The sequence below is a fragment of the Oryctolagus cuniculus genome, chromosome 3, assembly GCF_051225735.1.
Source record: "Oryctolagus cuniculus isolate XC-2025 breed Fujian yellow rabbit chromosome 3, ASM5122573v1, whole genome shotgun sequence".
NCBI classification, from domain to species: Eukaryota; Metazoa; Chordata; class Mammalia; order Lagomorpha; family Leporidae; genus Oryctolagus; species Oryctolagus cuniculus.
In genome coordinates, this window is record NC_142869.1 from 170,945,107 (window position 1) to 170,963,550 (window position 18,444).

General features: G+C 50.0%; 1 protein-coding gene across 6 annotated transcripts in view; it reads right to left on the reverse strand.

Annotated features, from left to right (window-relative positions):
• LOC100342535 (solute carrier family 23 member 1) overlaps positions 1 to 18,444 on the reverse strand; it is a 67,344-nt gene that overhangs the window by 38,287 nt on the left and 10,613 nt on the right. For all 6 annotated transcript variants that reach the window (XM_008258149.5, XM_089329535.1, XM_089329534.1 and 3 more), the window contains one exon: positions 18,276 to 18,433. In XM_008258149.5, coding sequence (XP_008256371.3) covers positions 18,276 to 18,433 — 158 coding nt within the window. The remainder of the gene's footprint in view (positions 1 to 18,275; positions 18,434 to 18,444) is intronic.

The window sequence follows — 18,444 nt, forward strand, 5'->3', positions numbered from 1 at the left end:
TTGAATTCTGTAGTTAGCAGAGAGTTAAGCTTGTGATTATAAAAAAAAATGAAGATATGTTATTGTAAAAAACTAAAGAAAAATAAGAGGGTGGGGGAGAGGGTGGGACGATCATTATGCTCTTAAAACTGTATAAATACAGCACCAGTTCAAATCCCAGCTGCTCCTCTTCCCATCCAGCTCCCTGCAAATGCACCTGGGAAAGCAGTGAAAGACAGACCACTACTTTGGTCCTTGTACCCACTTGGGAGACTGGAAGAAGCTCCTGGCTCCTGGCTCCATATCTGCCCAACCATTGTAGCCATCTGGAGGAGTGAACCCCCAGATGGAATACCTCACTCACTCTATCCTTCTCTTTCTCTATCTCTATAACTGCCTTATAAAAAAGAAAAAAACCTGTATATATGAAATACATGAAATCTTTTCCCTGTATATAAAATTTTTAAACACACACACACACACAAAAAAACCCTAGACCCATAGCACTTTAGGCCTAGAAGAACCCTATGTGGCTTGGCTTTATCATTGTACAGACAAGGGAGGTCAGGACCCCGGTCCTGGAGTTAGCTAGTGACAAAATCATGACCTGCACCCTGGCCTCTTCACTCACTGTCCAGGTTCCTCACTCTCCCAGGACAAGGTGAAGAGCACAGTATAGACCAAAGGTGTGTTCTAACCTGGCCCCACCGCTTATGTATGTGACCTTGATACATTGCCCCACCTCTGCAGGCCTCAATGTTCTCTTTGATAAAGAGAATAAGGTACTCTCCCCAAGACTAGCTGTGAGGTTCCAGTAGCTCTAAGTCCTTAGCCTGACCCAGGGGCTAGCCGGAGTTCCTACTGCTGAGTTTCCCTGCAATGGGTGAGTCCTTCCTAAGAAATGAGTTCATATCAACACTTTCTGTAACTGTCTCTCCAATTACAGCTGCTGCACTGTGGGCCAGTTCTCCCTGCTGTATGGCATTCCCATCTCTTGTGGTTGGGTTCTCCAAGGATCGCCTTCCACGTTCCTCCTGTGGCTCTTGCTGCTGGAGTCCTCACGCCAGGGCTGTTCCGAGGCCCCCATTTGGTGTCTCGAGACTCCACAGCCCTGGCTCAGCTGCTCTGCAGTCATTGGCATTTCTCCCTTTAACCCGTAAAGACTCACAGTAACATTCCAGGGCTCCTGTGCAAAGCCTGGCTCTCTTCACGCGGTGTCACACGTGTGTTCACCGGATGGAGCTGCTTGACTGGATCTAGTAATCACTTTTTTTTTTTTTTGACAGGCAGAGTTAGACAGTGAGAGAGAAAGAGAGAAAAAGAGAGAAAGGTCTTCCTTCCGTTGGTTCACCCCCCAAATGGCCGCCATGGCTGGCGCGCTGTGCCAATCCAAAGCCAGGAGCCAGGTGCTTTTCCTGGTCTCCCATGGGGTGCAGGGCCCAAGTACTTGGGCCATCCTCCACTGCACTCCCTGGTCACAGCAGAGAGCTGGCCTGGAAGAGGGGCAACCGGGACAGAATCCGGCACCCCAACCGGGACTAGAACCCGGGGTGCCGGCGCCGCAGGCGGAGGATTAGCCTATTGAGATGCGGCGCCAGCCCAAGGTGTGGCCTTGAATGATAACTGTAGGGATGCAAGTCAGCCGTGCTGACCTGTACCATGAGGATACCCAGGTGAACCTCAGCCATAAACGTGGAAACGCCTACTTGGACTTTAAGAAGGAGTGAGCTTTGTGTCTTAAGGCCTTTGCAGGAAGAATGATTAACTACCCGTCGTCTGTCTCTTCAGAGATAACCTCCAGTGTGGGAATGAGAGTGGGAATGTAACGTATCTCCTTAAATAATCAAGTCTGCTAGCTACTACCAAGTGTTCAAATTTCAATGAGGAGTTCTGTGATTTCCAATGTGCTTGATAACCACACAGAAATCTGTATTGTTTAAAGCTCACTTGGGGCTGGTGCCACAGCTTAATAGGCTAATCCTCCACCTGCAGCGCACCAGCCACAGCGCACCGGCCACAGCGGCCATTGGGGGGTGAACCAACGGCAAAAGGAAGACCTTTCTCTCTCTCTGTCTCTCTCTCTGTCCACTCTGCCTGTCAAAAAAATTTAAAAATAAATAAAAATAAAGCTCACCTGGGGCCAGCATTGTGGCATAGTGGGTAAAGCCGCTGCTTGATGCCAGCATTCCATATGGGTGCCAGTTCCAGCCCCGGCTGCTCCACTTCCTTTTTTTTTTTTTTTTTGGACAGGCAGGCAGAGTAGACAGTGAGAGAGACAGAGAGAAAGTCTTCCTTCCGTTGGTTCACCCCCCAATGGCTGTTGCGGCCAGCGCACTGTGCTGATCCAAAGCCAGGAGCCAGGTGATTCTCCTGGTCTCCCATGCGGGTGCAGGGCCCAAGAACTTGGGCCATCCTCCACTGCCTTCCTGGGCCACAGCAGAGAGCTGGACAGGAAGAGGAGCAACCGGGACAGAATCCGGCGCCCTGACTGGGACTAGAACCTGGGGTGCCAGCGCCGCAGGCAGAGGATTAGCCTAGCGAGCCGTGGTGCCGGCCTGCTCCACCTCCAATCCAGGTACCTGCTAATGCACATGAGAAAGCAGTGGAAGATGGCCCAAATCCTTGGGCTCCTCATCCATGTGGGAGACCCAGATGGAGTTTCTGGCTCCTGGCTTCAGTCTGGCCCAGCCCTTGCCATTGTCACCAATTGGGGAGTGAACACATGGATGGAAAATCTCTCCCCCTACCACCCTCTCTCTCTCTCTCATTATGCCTTTAAAACAAATCTGTCAGGCTGTCTGTCTATCTATCTATATTTAAAGACCCTGATTCAATGCATGTACCCACCCTGTAAGGAAAGTATAAAACCTGTATCCAAACTCGGGTTTGTGAAACAGCCAGCCCAGGGAACTGTCTGGTTGTTTCCAGCTTTAAAACCTATGCTTGACTTGTTGAATAAACTTCAGCTTGATTTTCCAAGCACTCAACAGCAGTCAAGAAACACGAAGGAATCCCAGTGCCTACTCATGGCAGGCAAAGGTGACGTGCGAAGGCAACTGGGACCACTGGATTCAGGAGGCAACACAGGGTGCTACAGCATCAAGGCTGGAAGCTGTGCCTATGGGAGAGGGTGGACGGCACCCAGAGCTTCCCGTTACTGAAGACACAGGAACTTCTCACCTGCATGGAGTCTTCCTCTTGGGAGATGGGTGCCCTGGGTTGCTCCCAGAATGGAGAATCTGCCAACTTTGTCTTTCTTCTCCAAGACACTAAACTCACCTAACTCTGTAGGACGTATGGCTGATTCTGTGCTATGGACCAAAGGATTGGGTCCCCCAGAATGCATAGGTTGAAGTCCCAGCTCCCAGTGTGATAGTATTTGGAGATGGGAGATGATTAGAGGAAGTCATGGGAGCAGAGCCCCATCAGGAGATTAGCGTCGATAGAAGGAGAGAAGTGAGAGCTCTCTCTCCTTGCACGGGAAGACACGGCCAGAAGGCAGCCATCTACAAGCCAGAAGGCAGCACTGACCAGAATCACACCATGCTAGCACCAAAAGCCTCAACCTCCTGCCTCTAGGACTGCCCAGTTATAAAAGTCTGCTCTTGAAGCCGTCATATCCTGTTCTGGCAGCCCAAGCAGACTAAGACTTGGCAAACAAGGCTTAATGGGAAAGAACTGAGTCGCTTAGTCTGCCTGTGTCAGAGTTTTCTCCTCTGTGAAGTGAGGCTAATAATCCTACCCGCCTCCCACAGGGTCATGAGAATGATGCTTGCAAGCTACACAGGGCTCACCCAAGCACCACCCTCACTGTTATGACCACATGGGAAGGAAGAACAGACGAAGTCGGACTGGGCACAGGAAGCGTAGAGGGTGGGGCCCCAGAATTCAGGCTGCAGCCCCACCTCACTCCAGGGGGGTCACAAAGCCCACCCAGGACTCCTCTTATCCCTTTGTCACCAACAGTTTCCCCTGTTTTTCTGTGGAGAAACACACAAGCCCCCGTGGATCTGCTGGGCCTTTTACAGGCCACAAGGGAAAGGCTTTGGAGCTGCCCCAGATGCATCTGCACACCTTAAAGAGGTTGGCAAGGCCTAATAAACATCAGGGAGAGGGGCTGGCATTGTGGTGAAGCAGGTTAAACCTCGGCTTGTAGAGCTGGCATTCCATATGGGAGCTGGTTCGAGTCCCGCTGCTCCACTTCTGGTCCAACTCCCTGCTAACATGCATAGGAAAGCAGCAGAAGATGTCCCAGATCCTTGGGCCCCTGCAACTCACATGGGAGACCCGGATGAAGCTTCTGGCTCCTGGCTTCAGCCTGGCCCAGCCCCCACCACTGCAGCCATTTAGGGAGTGAACCAGCCCATGGAAGATCTCTCTCTCTTTCCCCTGTACCCAACTCTGCCTGTCAAATAAAGGAAATAAATCTAGAAAATAAAAGGTCAGGGAGAGCTGGGGTGGCTGAGGGAGGTGAGGAGTTGCTCAGCCCACATTTCCAGAGGTGACTCCAGGAGGTAAGGAAAGGGAACCACAGAGGCCCCCAGAAATCTGAACGTCTCAGTCACCTAGCAGGAAGTCTAGACTCTGGGAAGGGCCAGAGTGCTGGGAGCTGTCTCATTGGAGGAAGCGACTGGTCTGCAGAATCAGTATCCAAAGAACTACAAGCTTGATGATGCTAGCGCAGCCCGAGACACGGGCAGCTGGGACAGCAGCTCAGCCGGCCTCAGGCCCAGCAACAGAAAGAATGGACGGCAGGTGTCCTCGGCTGAGCTGGGGCTGTGTCCACAACCTAACCGGCAAGCGTGGATTGGGAAAAAAGTGGCTGTCAGCACCCCAGCGCCCAGGTGGAGAGGGGCTGAAGGACACTCCCCCTGGACACAGGTGAAATAGATCTCTCCAGGTTAAATGAGGAGAAGAGAGGAAACCCAGCAGGACAGGGGCCTGTGCAAAATCCGTCAGTAAAACGAAGTCCTGCTCTGCAGACTTGGAGAAGGAGTTTTCTGTGGGAAGCAAGTGAAAACTGTCAGGTACGCTTGGAACAGAGGGTGTCGCTGCCTTACAGATTAACTGGAAATAATTTTTAAACAGATTTATACAAGACAAAGGATGGTTCGAATAAATGAGTTATATACCACATTCCTTGAAAGAAAAAAATCAATACTGGGGCCGGTGCTGTGGCGTAGCGGGTTAGGCTGCAGCCTGCAGTGCCAGCATCCCATATGGGCACTGGTTCTAGTCTCAGCTGCTCCACTTCTGATCCAGCTCTCTGCTGTGGCCTGGGAAAGCAGTAGAAGATGGCCCAAGTCCTTGGGCCCCTGCACCCACGTGGGAGACCCAGAAGAAGCTCCTGGCTTCGGATCAGCACAGCTCTGGCCATAGCGACCATCTGGGGAGTGAACCAGCAAATGAAAGACCTCTCTCTCTCTCTCTCTCTGCCTCTCTGTGTAATTCTGACTTTCAAATAAATAAATAAATCTTAAAAATTTACTTGGAAGGAGGAATATGATACAGGACAAGTTTCAAACCGCTGGGAAAAACCAGATATGGAAAAAAAAAAAAGATTTGGGACAAAGCAAGCAAAGAGAAGAATGAACTTGTCCCTCAGCTGGTAGCTTTCATGTGCAGAAGAGACAAAAGAGTACAGGCAGGTGGAAAACCTGTGGGAGAACAGAACACAGAGAAGCCGAGGAACGTTGAAGAGACGAGGTGGCAACAGGAGCCACGCAGGCGAAGTGGGCAGAGCGGGCGGAGTGCGCCGGCCAGCAGAGCCGGATGGCCACGGCCATGGCCGATTTGTAGGAGGAGCTCCTGGAGACGGAGACGCGGTATGGGGAGTTTGCAGATGGGTCAATGACAATGAAATGGAGGACCCTGAACCAAAAGGCGGGCAGAATGGTGCAGAGCGATGAGGCCAAGGACCTGAGCTTTTGGTGGCCCCTACTGCCCAGCCTGTGATAGTCGTTCAAGACGGGCAAGGCCGGGGAGAATCACGGGAAATCCAAGAAGCACCGAGAGACGGTCGCCTTGGGAAAACAGCAGTTGGAAGAGGACGAAGAGAATTCTTCGGAATGTCAAATGCCATTTCTGAGGAAGAAATGGAAGCTGCACCAAAAGAAAGTCTTTCTTAAAAATAAAACAACAACAACAAAACCAGCACAGATGTGTCGGGCATTGACTAAAACCTCCATTACAATACGGCACCTGGCGGATGCTCGAGGGGCGTGTCTGCGGCTGCTGCGGTTAGCTATGTAAGATCGGACCACCTGCAGGGATTGGTCTGCTTTAGTTCCAGACTCGTGGACAGTGCGTGATCCCTACACTTTGCTTAAGACGCCCCTGTGCGTGGTCCACCCATGCCTGCGTGACCTTTTCACTGATTGGCTCCCTGTAGTAAGCCTGTACACTTCCTCATTAAAGTAGTTGCTGCTTCGACAGAACTCACAGGTGCCTGCGGTGTTCTTGGCCCGTGGACCTTACCTCTCCCCTTCGCCTTGTCGGGGAGTGCTTGTACTGCCCCCTGCTGGTCGGGGGCCAGCCTCAGGCTTAAGACCCCAACACAGATGGTGACAATTTCCATGAAAATGGAACTGGAGAACCAGTACCAATCGATGCAGAAGATTGCAACTTAAATCAAGACAGGGCCAAAGAACTGGGAGATAGCCCAATGCTGTGGAGACCATCAAACCACGTGATGGTCTAAAAAATGAACCTAAAGACACGAAACTGTCAGAGCACCTGCTGAACCACACACTGTGACCGATGTTCCAGCTGTACAACCCGCCACGGTGAATTCCCATCCCGAAGTACGCTCTGCGCCCCTCAGAAGGCCACCTTCATCTTCATCCTGAAACAGAGTAACAAGCAGAAGCAAGAGGGAAAAACGCAAAAACATAGAAAATCTGACAACACCTTTTTTTTTTTTTTTTTTTTGCTGTCTCTAGATTTTTGAAATAAAAAACCGAATTGAAATCATCTAAAGAGTTAAAGACTCAGTGATCTGCAATTTATTGCATTGTGGAAGATTACTTTTTATCTTGTAAAAACCATTTTTTGTTTAATATATATTTTGTAAACACATCATTGGTGATTGGGTTATACTTTTGCCATCTGAATTGACTTGAAGTCTCAAGACAGGTAAATATTGTAAAGCCTTTATCAATCTCTGTTGGTTTGTATGAGGAGAATTAAATTATCTTAACACATCCCAAAAATCTAAATAATACAGTACTTACCTATTAGGTAAATAAAAAATTTTAAAGCCTAAAAGTAGATTAAACTTGATAGGGGAATAAGTGATAAATTTTACCATAAAAACATAAAACCTTTCCTACGGCAAAAATATCTTAATCAGAGGCAGGCAGCTCTGACCCAATCTCCTGCTTGTGCAGACTCGGGGAGGCAGCCAGTAACGGCTCCAGTGACTAAGCCCCTGCAACTCACATGGAATACTTGGATGAATTCACTCTTGGCACCAGCCCCAGCTGAGGGCATTGTAGGCATCTGAGAAGTGAACCAGCAGATGGGAGTTCTCTATTTGTCTCTCTGTCTCTATCTTGCCTCTCCAATTAAAAAAAAAAAAAGCTTAAGTAAAATGAAATACAGATTAAATGTGTTTATTGTAGCTACTGAAGTTTTAATATTCCTAGGGTTGGCACTGTGGCACAGAGGATCAAGCCAGTGTCTGTAGTACTGGCATCCCATATGGGAGCCGGTTCGAGTCCTGGCTGCGCCTCTTCCAATCCAGCCCGTTCCACCCTCTGTGATGGGAGTGACTGCTGCCCAGGCCAGACCCCAGGTGCCTCTGCAGACCTGGCTGTCAACAGGGGTGGGGCCAACGTGGCTGTAAGCCCCTGGTGGCAGGCGTGGCCTTTCTGTAGAACCAAGGACAGGCAGAGAGCTCGGGTGAGGCAGGACCCGCGATGGATCAGAAGGACCAGAGCCACAGTTGACGCAGGCAAAGCTGCAGGCAAGCAATTGTGAGACGTCTGAATCACTCTGTGGCAGGAATATTTGCTCCACACTTCAGATATTCTCAGGGTAATGGAAAGGAAGACATCAACTCGAACCACTCTAGACCAAGAAGTCATCAAGCAAACACCATGCATAATGCGAGGGTTGGAATTCAAGTCTGGGATGACAGGAGTCAGGGTTTTACTTCCTCTAGGGGTTGCCTTTGAAACCTCATGTCTTTGAGATGAGTGGCAATGCATGCCCTTGCATGAATTTCAAAAGTCAGCACCTAAGTCCTTTAGGGGACACACCCAAGATCCCTAAAGCCAACCAGCGAGGCAGTCGTCCGTGAGACCAAGGATTCCCAGGCAGGCACTTGGTGGCTCTCAGACCGAAAGCAGCAGCAAAGGTTGCCTTTAGATTATTTAAACAGTTTTAATTGCTAATCTGATTGCCACTCCAGCATCTTTGTTTCTAATCTAGAAAAACACATCACTCAGGGGCAACGCTGTGGCCAGGTGAGCTAAGCCTTCACCTGCTGTGCCAGCATCCCATATGGGCACCAGTTCATGTCCCAGCTGCTCCTCTTCCAATCCAGCTCTCTGCTGTGGCCTGGGAAAGCAGTGGAGGATGGCCCCTGCACCCACATGGAAGCAGCTCATGGCTCCTAGAATCCGATCAGCCCAGCTCCAGCCATTGTGGCCATTTGGGGAGTGAACCAGCAGATGGAAGACTTCTCTCTCTCTAACTGCCTCTCAAATAAATATCTTTAAAAGGAGGAAGGAGAAGGAAGGAAGGGAGGGAGGGAGGGAGGAAGGAAAGCATATCACGAAATACTTTTAGCTAATAACCAGCAATCAGATTGACTGTGCCTTTTGAATTAAAGCCAGTTAGATTTTACAGCCTGTAATATCCCTGCAGTTACTCATTAAAATTAGAGAGGGAAGTCCATTTCCATGAGTGGAATCAAACTCAAGACCCCATCTTGTTCTATTTGTTTAAAAAAGATGTATTCAATCTTATATAACAAAAACAAAGCCAGAGGCATCACAATACCAGGTTTCAAGACATACTACATGGCTGGCGCCGTGGCTCACTAGGCTTATCTTCCGCCTTGCGGCACCGGCGCACTGGGTTCTGGTCCCAGTGGGGGCTCCGGGTTTTGTCCCGGTTGCCCCTCTTCCAGGCCAGCTCTCTGCTGTGGCCAGGGAGTGCAGTGGAGGATGGCCCAAGTCCTTGGGCCCTGCACCCCATGGGAGACCAGGATAAGTACCTGGTTCCTGCCATCGGATCAGCGTGGTGCGCCGGCCGCAGTGCGCCGGCTGCGGCGGCCATTGGAGGGTGAACCAATGGCAAAATGAAGACCTTCCTCTCTGTCTCTCTCTCTCACTGTCCACTCTGCCTGTCAAAAAAAAAAAAAAAAAAAAAAAAAAGACATACTACAGGGCAGTTATAATCAAAATAGCCTGATACTGGTACAAAAATAGATGGATAGACCAATGGAACAGAATTGAAACACCAGAAATCAATCCAAACATCTACATCCAACTTATATTTGATCAAGGAGCTAAAACCAATCCCTTGAGCAAGGACAGTCTATTCAATAAATGGTGCTGGGAAAACTGGATTTCCACATGCAGAAGCATGAAGCAAGACCCCTACCTTACACCTTACTCAAAAATCTACTCAACATGGATTAAAGACCTAAATCTATGACCCAACACCATCAAATTATTAGAGCACATTGGAGAAACCTTGCAAGATATTGGCACAGGCAAAGACTTCTTGGAAAAGACCTGAGATGCATGGGCAACCAAAGCCAAAATTAACAACTGAGATTACATCAAATTGAGACGTTTACGGCAAAAGAAACAAGAAAGTGAAGAAGCAACTGACAGTATGGGAGAAATTATTTGCAAATTATGCAACTGATAAAAGATTAATAACCAGAATCTACAAAAAGATCAAGAAACTCCACAACAACAAAACAACCCACTTACGAGATGGGGCCAAGGACCTAAATAGACATTTTTCAAAAGAGGAAATCCAAATGGCCAACAGACACGTGAAAAAATGCTCCAAATCACTAGCCAGCAGGGAAATACAAATCAAAACCACAATGAGGTTTCACATACCTTAGAATGGCTCACATACAGAAATCAACTAACAACAGATGCTGGCAAGGATATGGAGAAAAACACACACTAATCCACTGTTGGTGGGAATGCAAACTGGTAATGCCACTATGGAATACAGTTTGGAGATACCTCAGAAATCTGAATATAACCCTACCATACAACCCAGCCATCCCACTCCTCAGAATTTACCCAAGGAAAATTAAATCAGCAAATAAAAGAGTCACCTGCACCTCCATGTTTATTGCAGCTCAATTCACAATAGCTAAGACATGGAATCAGCCTAAATGCCCATCAACGGTAGACTGGATAAAGAAATTATGGAATATGTACTCTATGGAATACTACACAGAGATAAAAAAAAATGAAATCTGGACATTTGCAACAAAATAGAGGAATCTGGAAAACATCATGCTGAGTGAAATAAGCCAGTCCCAAAGGGACAAATATCATATGTTCTCCCTGATCCGTGACAACTAACTGAACACCTTAAAGGAAACCTGTAGAAGTGAAATTGAAACTATGAGAAGCAATGAATTGGTCAGCCCTTGTACTAACTGTCAAGGAACAGCTTACTATTCCATTTTGTTTTTTACTTAATACCATTGGTTGAACTCTTTACTTAACACAGAATTATTTTTAGGTGTTTAAATCCAATTGAAAATTGATCCCTGTTAAAAATAAGAGTCGGGAGGCCGGTGCCAAGGTGCAAAAGGCTAATCCTCTGCCTGCGGCGCCAGCATCCCATATGGGCGCTGGTTCTAGTCTCAGCTGCTCCTCTTCCAATCTAACTCTCTGCTGTGGCCTGGGAGAGCAATAGAAGATGACCCAAGTGCTTGGGCCCCTGCACCCACATGGGAAATTGGGAAGAAACACCTGGTTCCTGGCTTTGGATCAGTGCAGCTCCAGTCACTGTGACCATTCGTGGAGTGAACCAACAAAAGGAAGACCTTTCTCTCTGTCTCTCCCTCTCACTGTCTGTAACTCTGTCAAAAAAAAAAAAAAAAAAAAAAAAAAGTAAATACCAACTTAAAAAAAAAAAAAACAACAGTGGGAATAAGAGAAGGAGGCACAGGTTCCCTAGGACTTACCCCTGAGGGTAAAGTTAAAAACTTGCCATGGGACTCCAAATTCCTTTAAGTTGGCAGGTACCAATGCCACCTTGACTAGTTAAAGGGATCATTTTAAGTGAATAACTGATCATATAGATAGGAATAAGTGTCAAAGGGATCACATAAATAAGACCAAGTGTCTGCTAATAACAACAGATAGAATTAAAAAGGAGAGAATGATCCAACCTGAGTAGCAGGTCACACAGCAGACTCATAGAATGACAAACACCCTAAACAGCACTCTGGCCTCAAAATCAGCCCTAAAGGCATTCAGATCTGGCTAAAAAGCCCATGAGAGTTTCTCAGGCATGGAAAGCCAAGACACTGTGGCAAAAAATAACCTGCATGAAAGATCTCTGTGAGTGAGATCCCAGTGGAAAGAATGGGCCATCAAAGAAGGAGGTACCTTTCTCTGAAGGGAGGAGAGAACTTCCACTTTGATTATGGCCCTGTCTAAATAATGTCGGAGTTTGTGGACTCAAAATGCTTCCATAGCCTTGGCAGCTCATGATAAGAGCCTCGGGTGATCACTGATGTCATAAATGTGGTGATCACTGATGTCTATCCTTAATGTGTTGTACTATGAGAATTAACAATAAAACTAGTCTTCAAACAGTACTTTATACTTTGTGTATTTGTGTGGGTGGAAAATGTTGAAATCTTTACTTAGTATAGAGTTGATCTTCTGTGTATAAAGATAATTAAAAATGAATCTTAATGAAGAATGGGATGGGAGAGGGCATAGGAGTTGGGATGGGAGTTGGGGTGGGAGGGTGGGTACGGGAGAAAGAACTGCTATAATCCAAAATATGTACCTAGAAATTTATATTTATTACATAAAAGCTTTCTAAAAAAAGATTATATATTTGAAAGGCAGAGTTACAGAGAGGCAGAGGCAGAGAGAGAGAGAGAGAGAGAGGTCTTCTATCCACTGCTTCACTCCCCAAGTGGCTGCAACAGTCAAGGCTGGTCCAAGCCAAAGCCAGAAGCCAGGAACTCCATCCAGATCTCCCATATAGCTGGCAGGGGCCCAAGGACTGGGGCCATCTTCTGCTGCTTCCCCAGGTGCATTAGCAGGGACTTGAACCAGCGCTCATAGGGCAGCCTGGCATTGCAGGCAGCAGCTTAACCTGTTAAACCACAACACCAGCCCCACCCACCTTGGTTTAATGATGTTTGCAGGATTTCATTTCTTAATGTCATTTTCATCATTCATCATCATTCATGTTTAATCAGGGTGTGAGCTCCTTGAACTCTAACTCCTGATTAGTTGGTGCTTCTTACAGAACTTACTGGAAGGCCAGGCCCACAAGCTCATTCACCCCTGATTACGGGCACTTCACCGTTGTCTCTGCCATCATCGTAGGTGTCCATGACATGAGAGAGAGAAAGGACGCTTAGCTATTATCTAATTCAGCTCCTTCATTTTACAGCTGAAAACCCAGAGCCTTGCAGAGGCACGAGGACTTGACCTTGTTCCCGCAGCACAGAGCCAGGGCTGGAATTTAGGCCCCTGGTTTCCAGGTGTGAAAGCCAACACTACGCCAGGTTTGGGGAGGAGGCTCTGGCCCATCCACAAGAGCTGCATGTTCCTAACTCCAGTGGGGCTGGAGCAGAGCCAGGAGCGCCCGGCTATCCAGGCAGGGGACCTCCAGGCCACCTCCAGGGCTACTGAAGCCTCTGATGTGCCAGGGACCAATCCTGGCGGAGAGGAGAGTTCTGGGTTTTACGACGGGCCTGAGCCACAGACCTGAGCGTTAACCCTGGACTTGGCTGAGTCTCGGCTGGGGCACTTGGGCAGAAACAGGGGCTCACAGAGATAGGACTCCCTGCAGAGAGGCAGGGGCCGGCTCCCCCACCTCCTCCCCAGGGACCAGGAAGAACTTTCCCGGCGTTCTGCCTCCTGGAGAGGACTTGCAAAGGAGGAACTCTGATCAGAGAGCTTGCAAGACTACACTCGGCCCGCACGCGTCCTCTGGGTGCCGTGTTCTGTCTACCTTGGAAACAATAGGCCAGCCACCTGTCCATCCGTGCCCTGTGGTTTTGATTCAGGTAATGAAGACTAACTGGGTCCGAGTTTTTCCTGGCAACTCACCGTCTCTTTTGACAGGTCAGGCAGAGGCACACTGCACAGAATGTTTTCCCTTTTCAACTCCAGAGCCACAGGCCTGGCACGGACAGGGTCAAGAGCGGATTTACAGCAAGGGGCTGCTCGGGGCTGGCCGGGGTTTTGCCAGCTGAGTACCTTTGCATGATGCATGAAAACCAAAGCTTTTGGCCACCGACTTCTGTCTCCTCCCACTGCCTTCCTGACTCCAAACTTGGCATCAAATGACATTCGGAAAGCCATCAGCACTTCTGGGGCCTGGCTAAGGGGAAGTTGAGGCAGCATAAATTTAGTTGGGTAGTAATGGGATAGATTTATGTGGTTTACGACCACCAAACTACCCAAACATAGTTAACTGATTGCTAGTCATCTTGGGGTGAACTTGGTTTCCAGCAACACTCCTACCAACAATGGACCAGCTCACCCTGTGTCCTGATGGGGATGGGCGGGACCACAGGGCACACTGGGCCTGGACACGTCCTCCAGCACCTGGACTTGACACATGTGGAGGGGAGGGGAAACAAGGTTTGAAGCGAAAGGAGCCAGAAAGTGATGTGGAAAATCTGACAAGCGTCAGATCTGCAGGATTGCCAGAGATTTGGTCCTCACAGACACCCAGGCACAGTGGAAGTTTTCCTCTCTCAGGAATATACTTAATATGTGGCCCATTCAATTATTATTTTTTTTTTTGACAGGCAGAGAAGACAGTGAGAGAGAGAGACAGCGAGAGAGAGAGAAAGGTCTTCCTTTGCTGTTGGTTCACCCTCCAATGGCCGCCAAGGCTGGCGCACCGCACTGATCCAATGGCAGGAGCCAGGTGCTTCTCCTGGTCTCCCATGGGGTGCAGGGCCCAAGCACTTGGGCCATCCTCCACTGCTCTCCCTGGCCACAGCAGAGAGCTGGCCTGGAAGAGGGGCAACCGGGACAGAACCCAGTGCCCCGACCGGAACTAGAACCCAGTGTGCCCACGCCACAAGGCAGAGGATTAGCGTAGTGAGCCGGGGCACCGGCCTGGCCCATTCAATTATAAATGCATCGTGCATTTATAATTTTTCAAGACCCTCTGATAAGAATCACGCATAACAGAATTGGTCAGTGGTCCCGTGTTTGTAAGGTGCGAATCTATAGTAGTACCACACAATACAGCTTGTAAAATCACAATAATGCACCCCAACCAGCAGGAATCACAAACGTGGACCAACCGACCTAGAGGAATGACTGCAGAGTGATTGTTCTGTCTCTTTGCCACATTATGAGGTGATTAGAGAATGGGAAGCCACAAAATGCAGAGGTGGGAACGCATTACAGGCGACTGTTGGACAGTTTAATAAAAATGTCACACTCTTTTTTTAAAATGTGTGTATTTATCTGCCATTTGCTGTGATTACTTTTTTCAATATAAATAAATGTTCTCTTTTGTACATGATTTTGTATTTATGATTTTTCTTGTTCTTTTTCTTAAAGGGGACACTAAAAAACTGTATAACCTTCAGGTTGCACAAAACCTGGCCATGTTCTTGGACTTGATACTAAATAAATATTAAGGAGCAGCATCATGGTACATGGGTTAAGCCACTGCTTATGATGCCGACATCCCGTATGGATGCCAGTTCAATTCCCGGCTTCTCCACTCCCGATCCAGCTCCCTGCTAATGCACTTGGGAAGGCAGCAGAAGATGGCCCAAGTGCTTGGGCCCTGCCACCCATGTGGGAGACCAGGATGGAGTTCTGGGCTCCTGGCTTCAGCCTGGCCCAGCCCTGGATATGGTAGCCACTTGAGGGATCAGATCTCTCCTACTTTCACTCTCTGCCTTTCCAATGAATCAAAATGTCTTTGAAAATAAACAAACGTCAAAGGAAGGAGCCACGGGGCTAGTGGTTTTGGGTAGGGGAGATGAACAAGAAGGGTTGAGAGCCCTCACAGGGAGGTATGTGCTGAGAGGTGGCAGCCCATAGCAGCCCTGGTGTGAGGTCCAGAGAAGGGGCAGCGGGGGCCAGCGTGACAAGAGGGGGTGTGTAGAAACAAGGAAAGCAAGGCCCCAGGACACGCTCTCCACACTTGATATGCCCAGGCCAGCTCCAGAACAAAGGACTCCAATTTGCTAAGGCCGACGTTAGCAGCCCTCCCGTGAACACAGAGGACTTGATGTTAAAAACAGTGACTCAGCCGGCGCCGCAGCTCACTAGGTTAATCCTCCGCCTAGTGGCGCCGGCACACCGGGTTCTAGTCCCGGTCGGGGCGCCGGATTCTGTCCCGGTTGCCCCTCTTCCAGGCCAGCTCTCTGCTGTGGCCAGGGAGTGCAGTGGAGGATGGCCCAGGTGCTTGGGCCCTGCACCCCATGGGAGACCAGGAGGAAGCACCTGGCTCCTGCCTTCGGATCAGCATGGTGCGCCAGCCACAGAGGCCATTGGAGGGTGAACCAACGGCAAAGGAAGACCTTTCTCTCTCTCTCTCTCTCTCTCTCACTGTCCACTCTGCCTGTCAAAAAAAAAAAAAAAAAAAAAAAAAAAAACCAGTGACTCCACAGGTACAGCAGTGGCTAGCTCAGCCCGCACAGGGCGGAAGCAGGCGCAGCTGTGCTCACAAGCGGTATTTCTCAGCTCCCAAAGCCCCTACCCGGCCAGGGAGCGCCTGCTCTTGCCCCACCCAGATTAGAACTCTTCTCCCCTGCTGCTTTGGAAAACCTTCCGCAAAGGGAGTGGCCTGAGTGCCTAGGCGTGCTGCCCTGGCGTGCTGCCCTGGCTGGTCCAGGGCTGGTGTCTGACGTAAGCTGGGCCCATCGAGCACTTGCCTGAGGGCGAAATGTGAGAACTGCCTGAGTAGCACTTGCTGGCCCACAGCGGGGAACGAGCGGCCAGCGGCCCGGCTGCAGTCACTTGGCGATGGTCACCTGAGCCGAGGGATGCCCAGCTAATGGGTGCAAAGCCAGGGATGTCTGCTAGAGGAGACTGGCGCTTGGTTACTGAGCAAAGAAGATGACCCTCGCCAACATGGGTGGGCACCACACCCTCCAATCAGGACAGCCAGTTTCTCCTCCCCCAGGGACAATGTGCAGATTTAGTGGGATTTAGTGGCCTCCCGCTGCGCACCCCAGAGCCCCCCTCCAGGACTGCTCCCTGTGTTGCACCATCAGCCCTTCTGGTTCTGCAGCATACACACGGCAGATCGTGGCACAGCCCAGCCTCTGTAACATGAGCGCCACCTCCTACGACACATGCACATCCTATCGGTTCTGCCTCTCTGAAGAACCCTACCACACACACACAGGAAGCCTGTCTGCACGGATCAAACACGGGCACTGGGAGAGCAATGAAGACACAGTCCTGCCCACAGACCAGCAGACAAGAGCCTCCTAGGCTTCCTCTAAACTTCAGAGGGTCCACACCAGCTCCTCGGAGGAGGAGTCCACAGTGCCAGGGGCCTATGCCTCTCTCACCTAGGGGCTCCTCCTCAGGCCCAGCCTGCTGAGGACAGATGCAGGATGCACGCCCCCAGGGCGGAAGGACAGCCAAGGGGCGGCTGTTCAGGGGAGGCAGGCAGCACCGGAACCTGGATGTGCAGCTGGGGGCACCCACGTTCAAGAATGGAGACCCTTCGTGATTTGCAGCAAAGCCCGAAGTGGGACACGGTGGGAGCTGGCTCGGGCTGGTGGCTGGCCCTTCCCCCAGGGTGGGGGCCAAGAAGTCTAAACTCAAACAGGATAAAATTGATCAGGTTTGTTGAGCTGGAAGACCACACCTTCACCACGCCCCTGAGTGACCTCATGCCCCTCCCTGACTGCACCTGTGTGCCCACCGCCCAATCAAGCTAATTAACCACTCCTTTTGGGAGTGGATTACCGCTTGTTGCCCTGCGCCTTTGGGGAAGTGGCCTCCCAGGCCACCCACTCCTTGCTTCCTGCATGCCCCTGCAGGTGGCTGGCTCCTCTGCTCCATACGAATCCAGATTTCCCTCTCTTTTAGACAGAGCCCTCCCTCTCCTATACATTTCTCTTACTGAATATAAAACTTTATCACGCTGCCTTGTTTATTTGTGCCAGTATTCAGAATTTTTCTCTATGAGCCAAGAACACACAAGGCTTATTAATATTGTGAATTATTAATAAGCAAATTGGTAACAGCAGGATGAGCGGAATGTGTTTTCAGGGTGTGGCAGCGTGGTTTATGACTTCCTGACATTTAGGCACAGACTGGCCCACGGATGCACTTGTCGAGGGTCTCACCAACACCAGGGGCAGGCCTGAGCGGAGACAGAGACAGAGAGGCTGCCACAGCATGGGAACGCTTGGCCATCGAGTTCCTGAGGCACGGACGCACCCCTGCCTTTCCCTTGGTTTGACCTGATGAGTTAATGAAGAACACGTCTTACACCGAGTGGGTCTGGATTTGTGCTCTTTCTGATCAGGTGTCCATTGCTCACGGAGGCAGCGAGTTAAGGACTTGGCACACCCTTCCCCTCCTCCCTTCCCCCACCCACTTCCTCTCTTTTATCTAGATCCTTGGTGCCTAACCAGACCCTTCTTGACTCCTTACAATGCAAATGCCAAAACAGATAAGCCGCACAGGGCAGCTAGGAAACAGGTAAGAGGGAGATTCCCAGAGACTTCAAAGAGCCCCCTATTCTGCCAGCTGCTTTCTATACCCACCCCGCCTTAGTGGCCAAGTCCCAGCTCCTAACCCGGATAAAAACCTGAGTCCAAAGAACAGACTGTCGCCAACCTCTGTGCTTCCAATAAAGCAACCTGTCTCTGCTGACATCGGTCTCGGTCTCCTTTTTTCCCTCTCTCCTTTCTGGGGGTTTGAAAGGCCAGAACCCCACGCTGTTGCAGACCTAACAGTGAGCACTGGAGCCAGCACTTGAACCCAGGCTGGGGTCCTCGCCCGTGCACCCTCTCGGCAGCCACACCAGCCGCCTGTGGTCTCTCCAGCCACAGCCAAACAAACCCCGCAGACACCCTGGCAGGCGGTCAGGTGGCGCGGTTTCTCACCTACCTGATCCCTAGGAACACTTGCAGGAGAGTGCAGAGCCCCGAGACGAAGAAGATGGTGCTGATGAGGTAGCTCTGTGTCAGGGGGTCGTGCTGCAGGCACAGGTCCTTGGCCAGGATGAGCGGCACTGCCACGAGCCCCCCCAGGGCCGTGAGGAAGTGCTGTGGGCAGA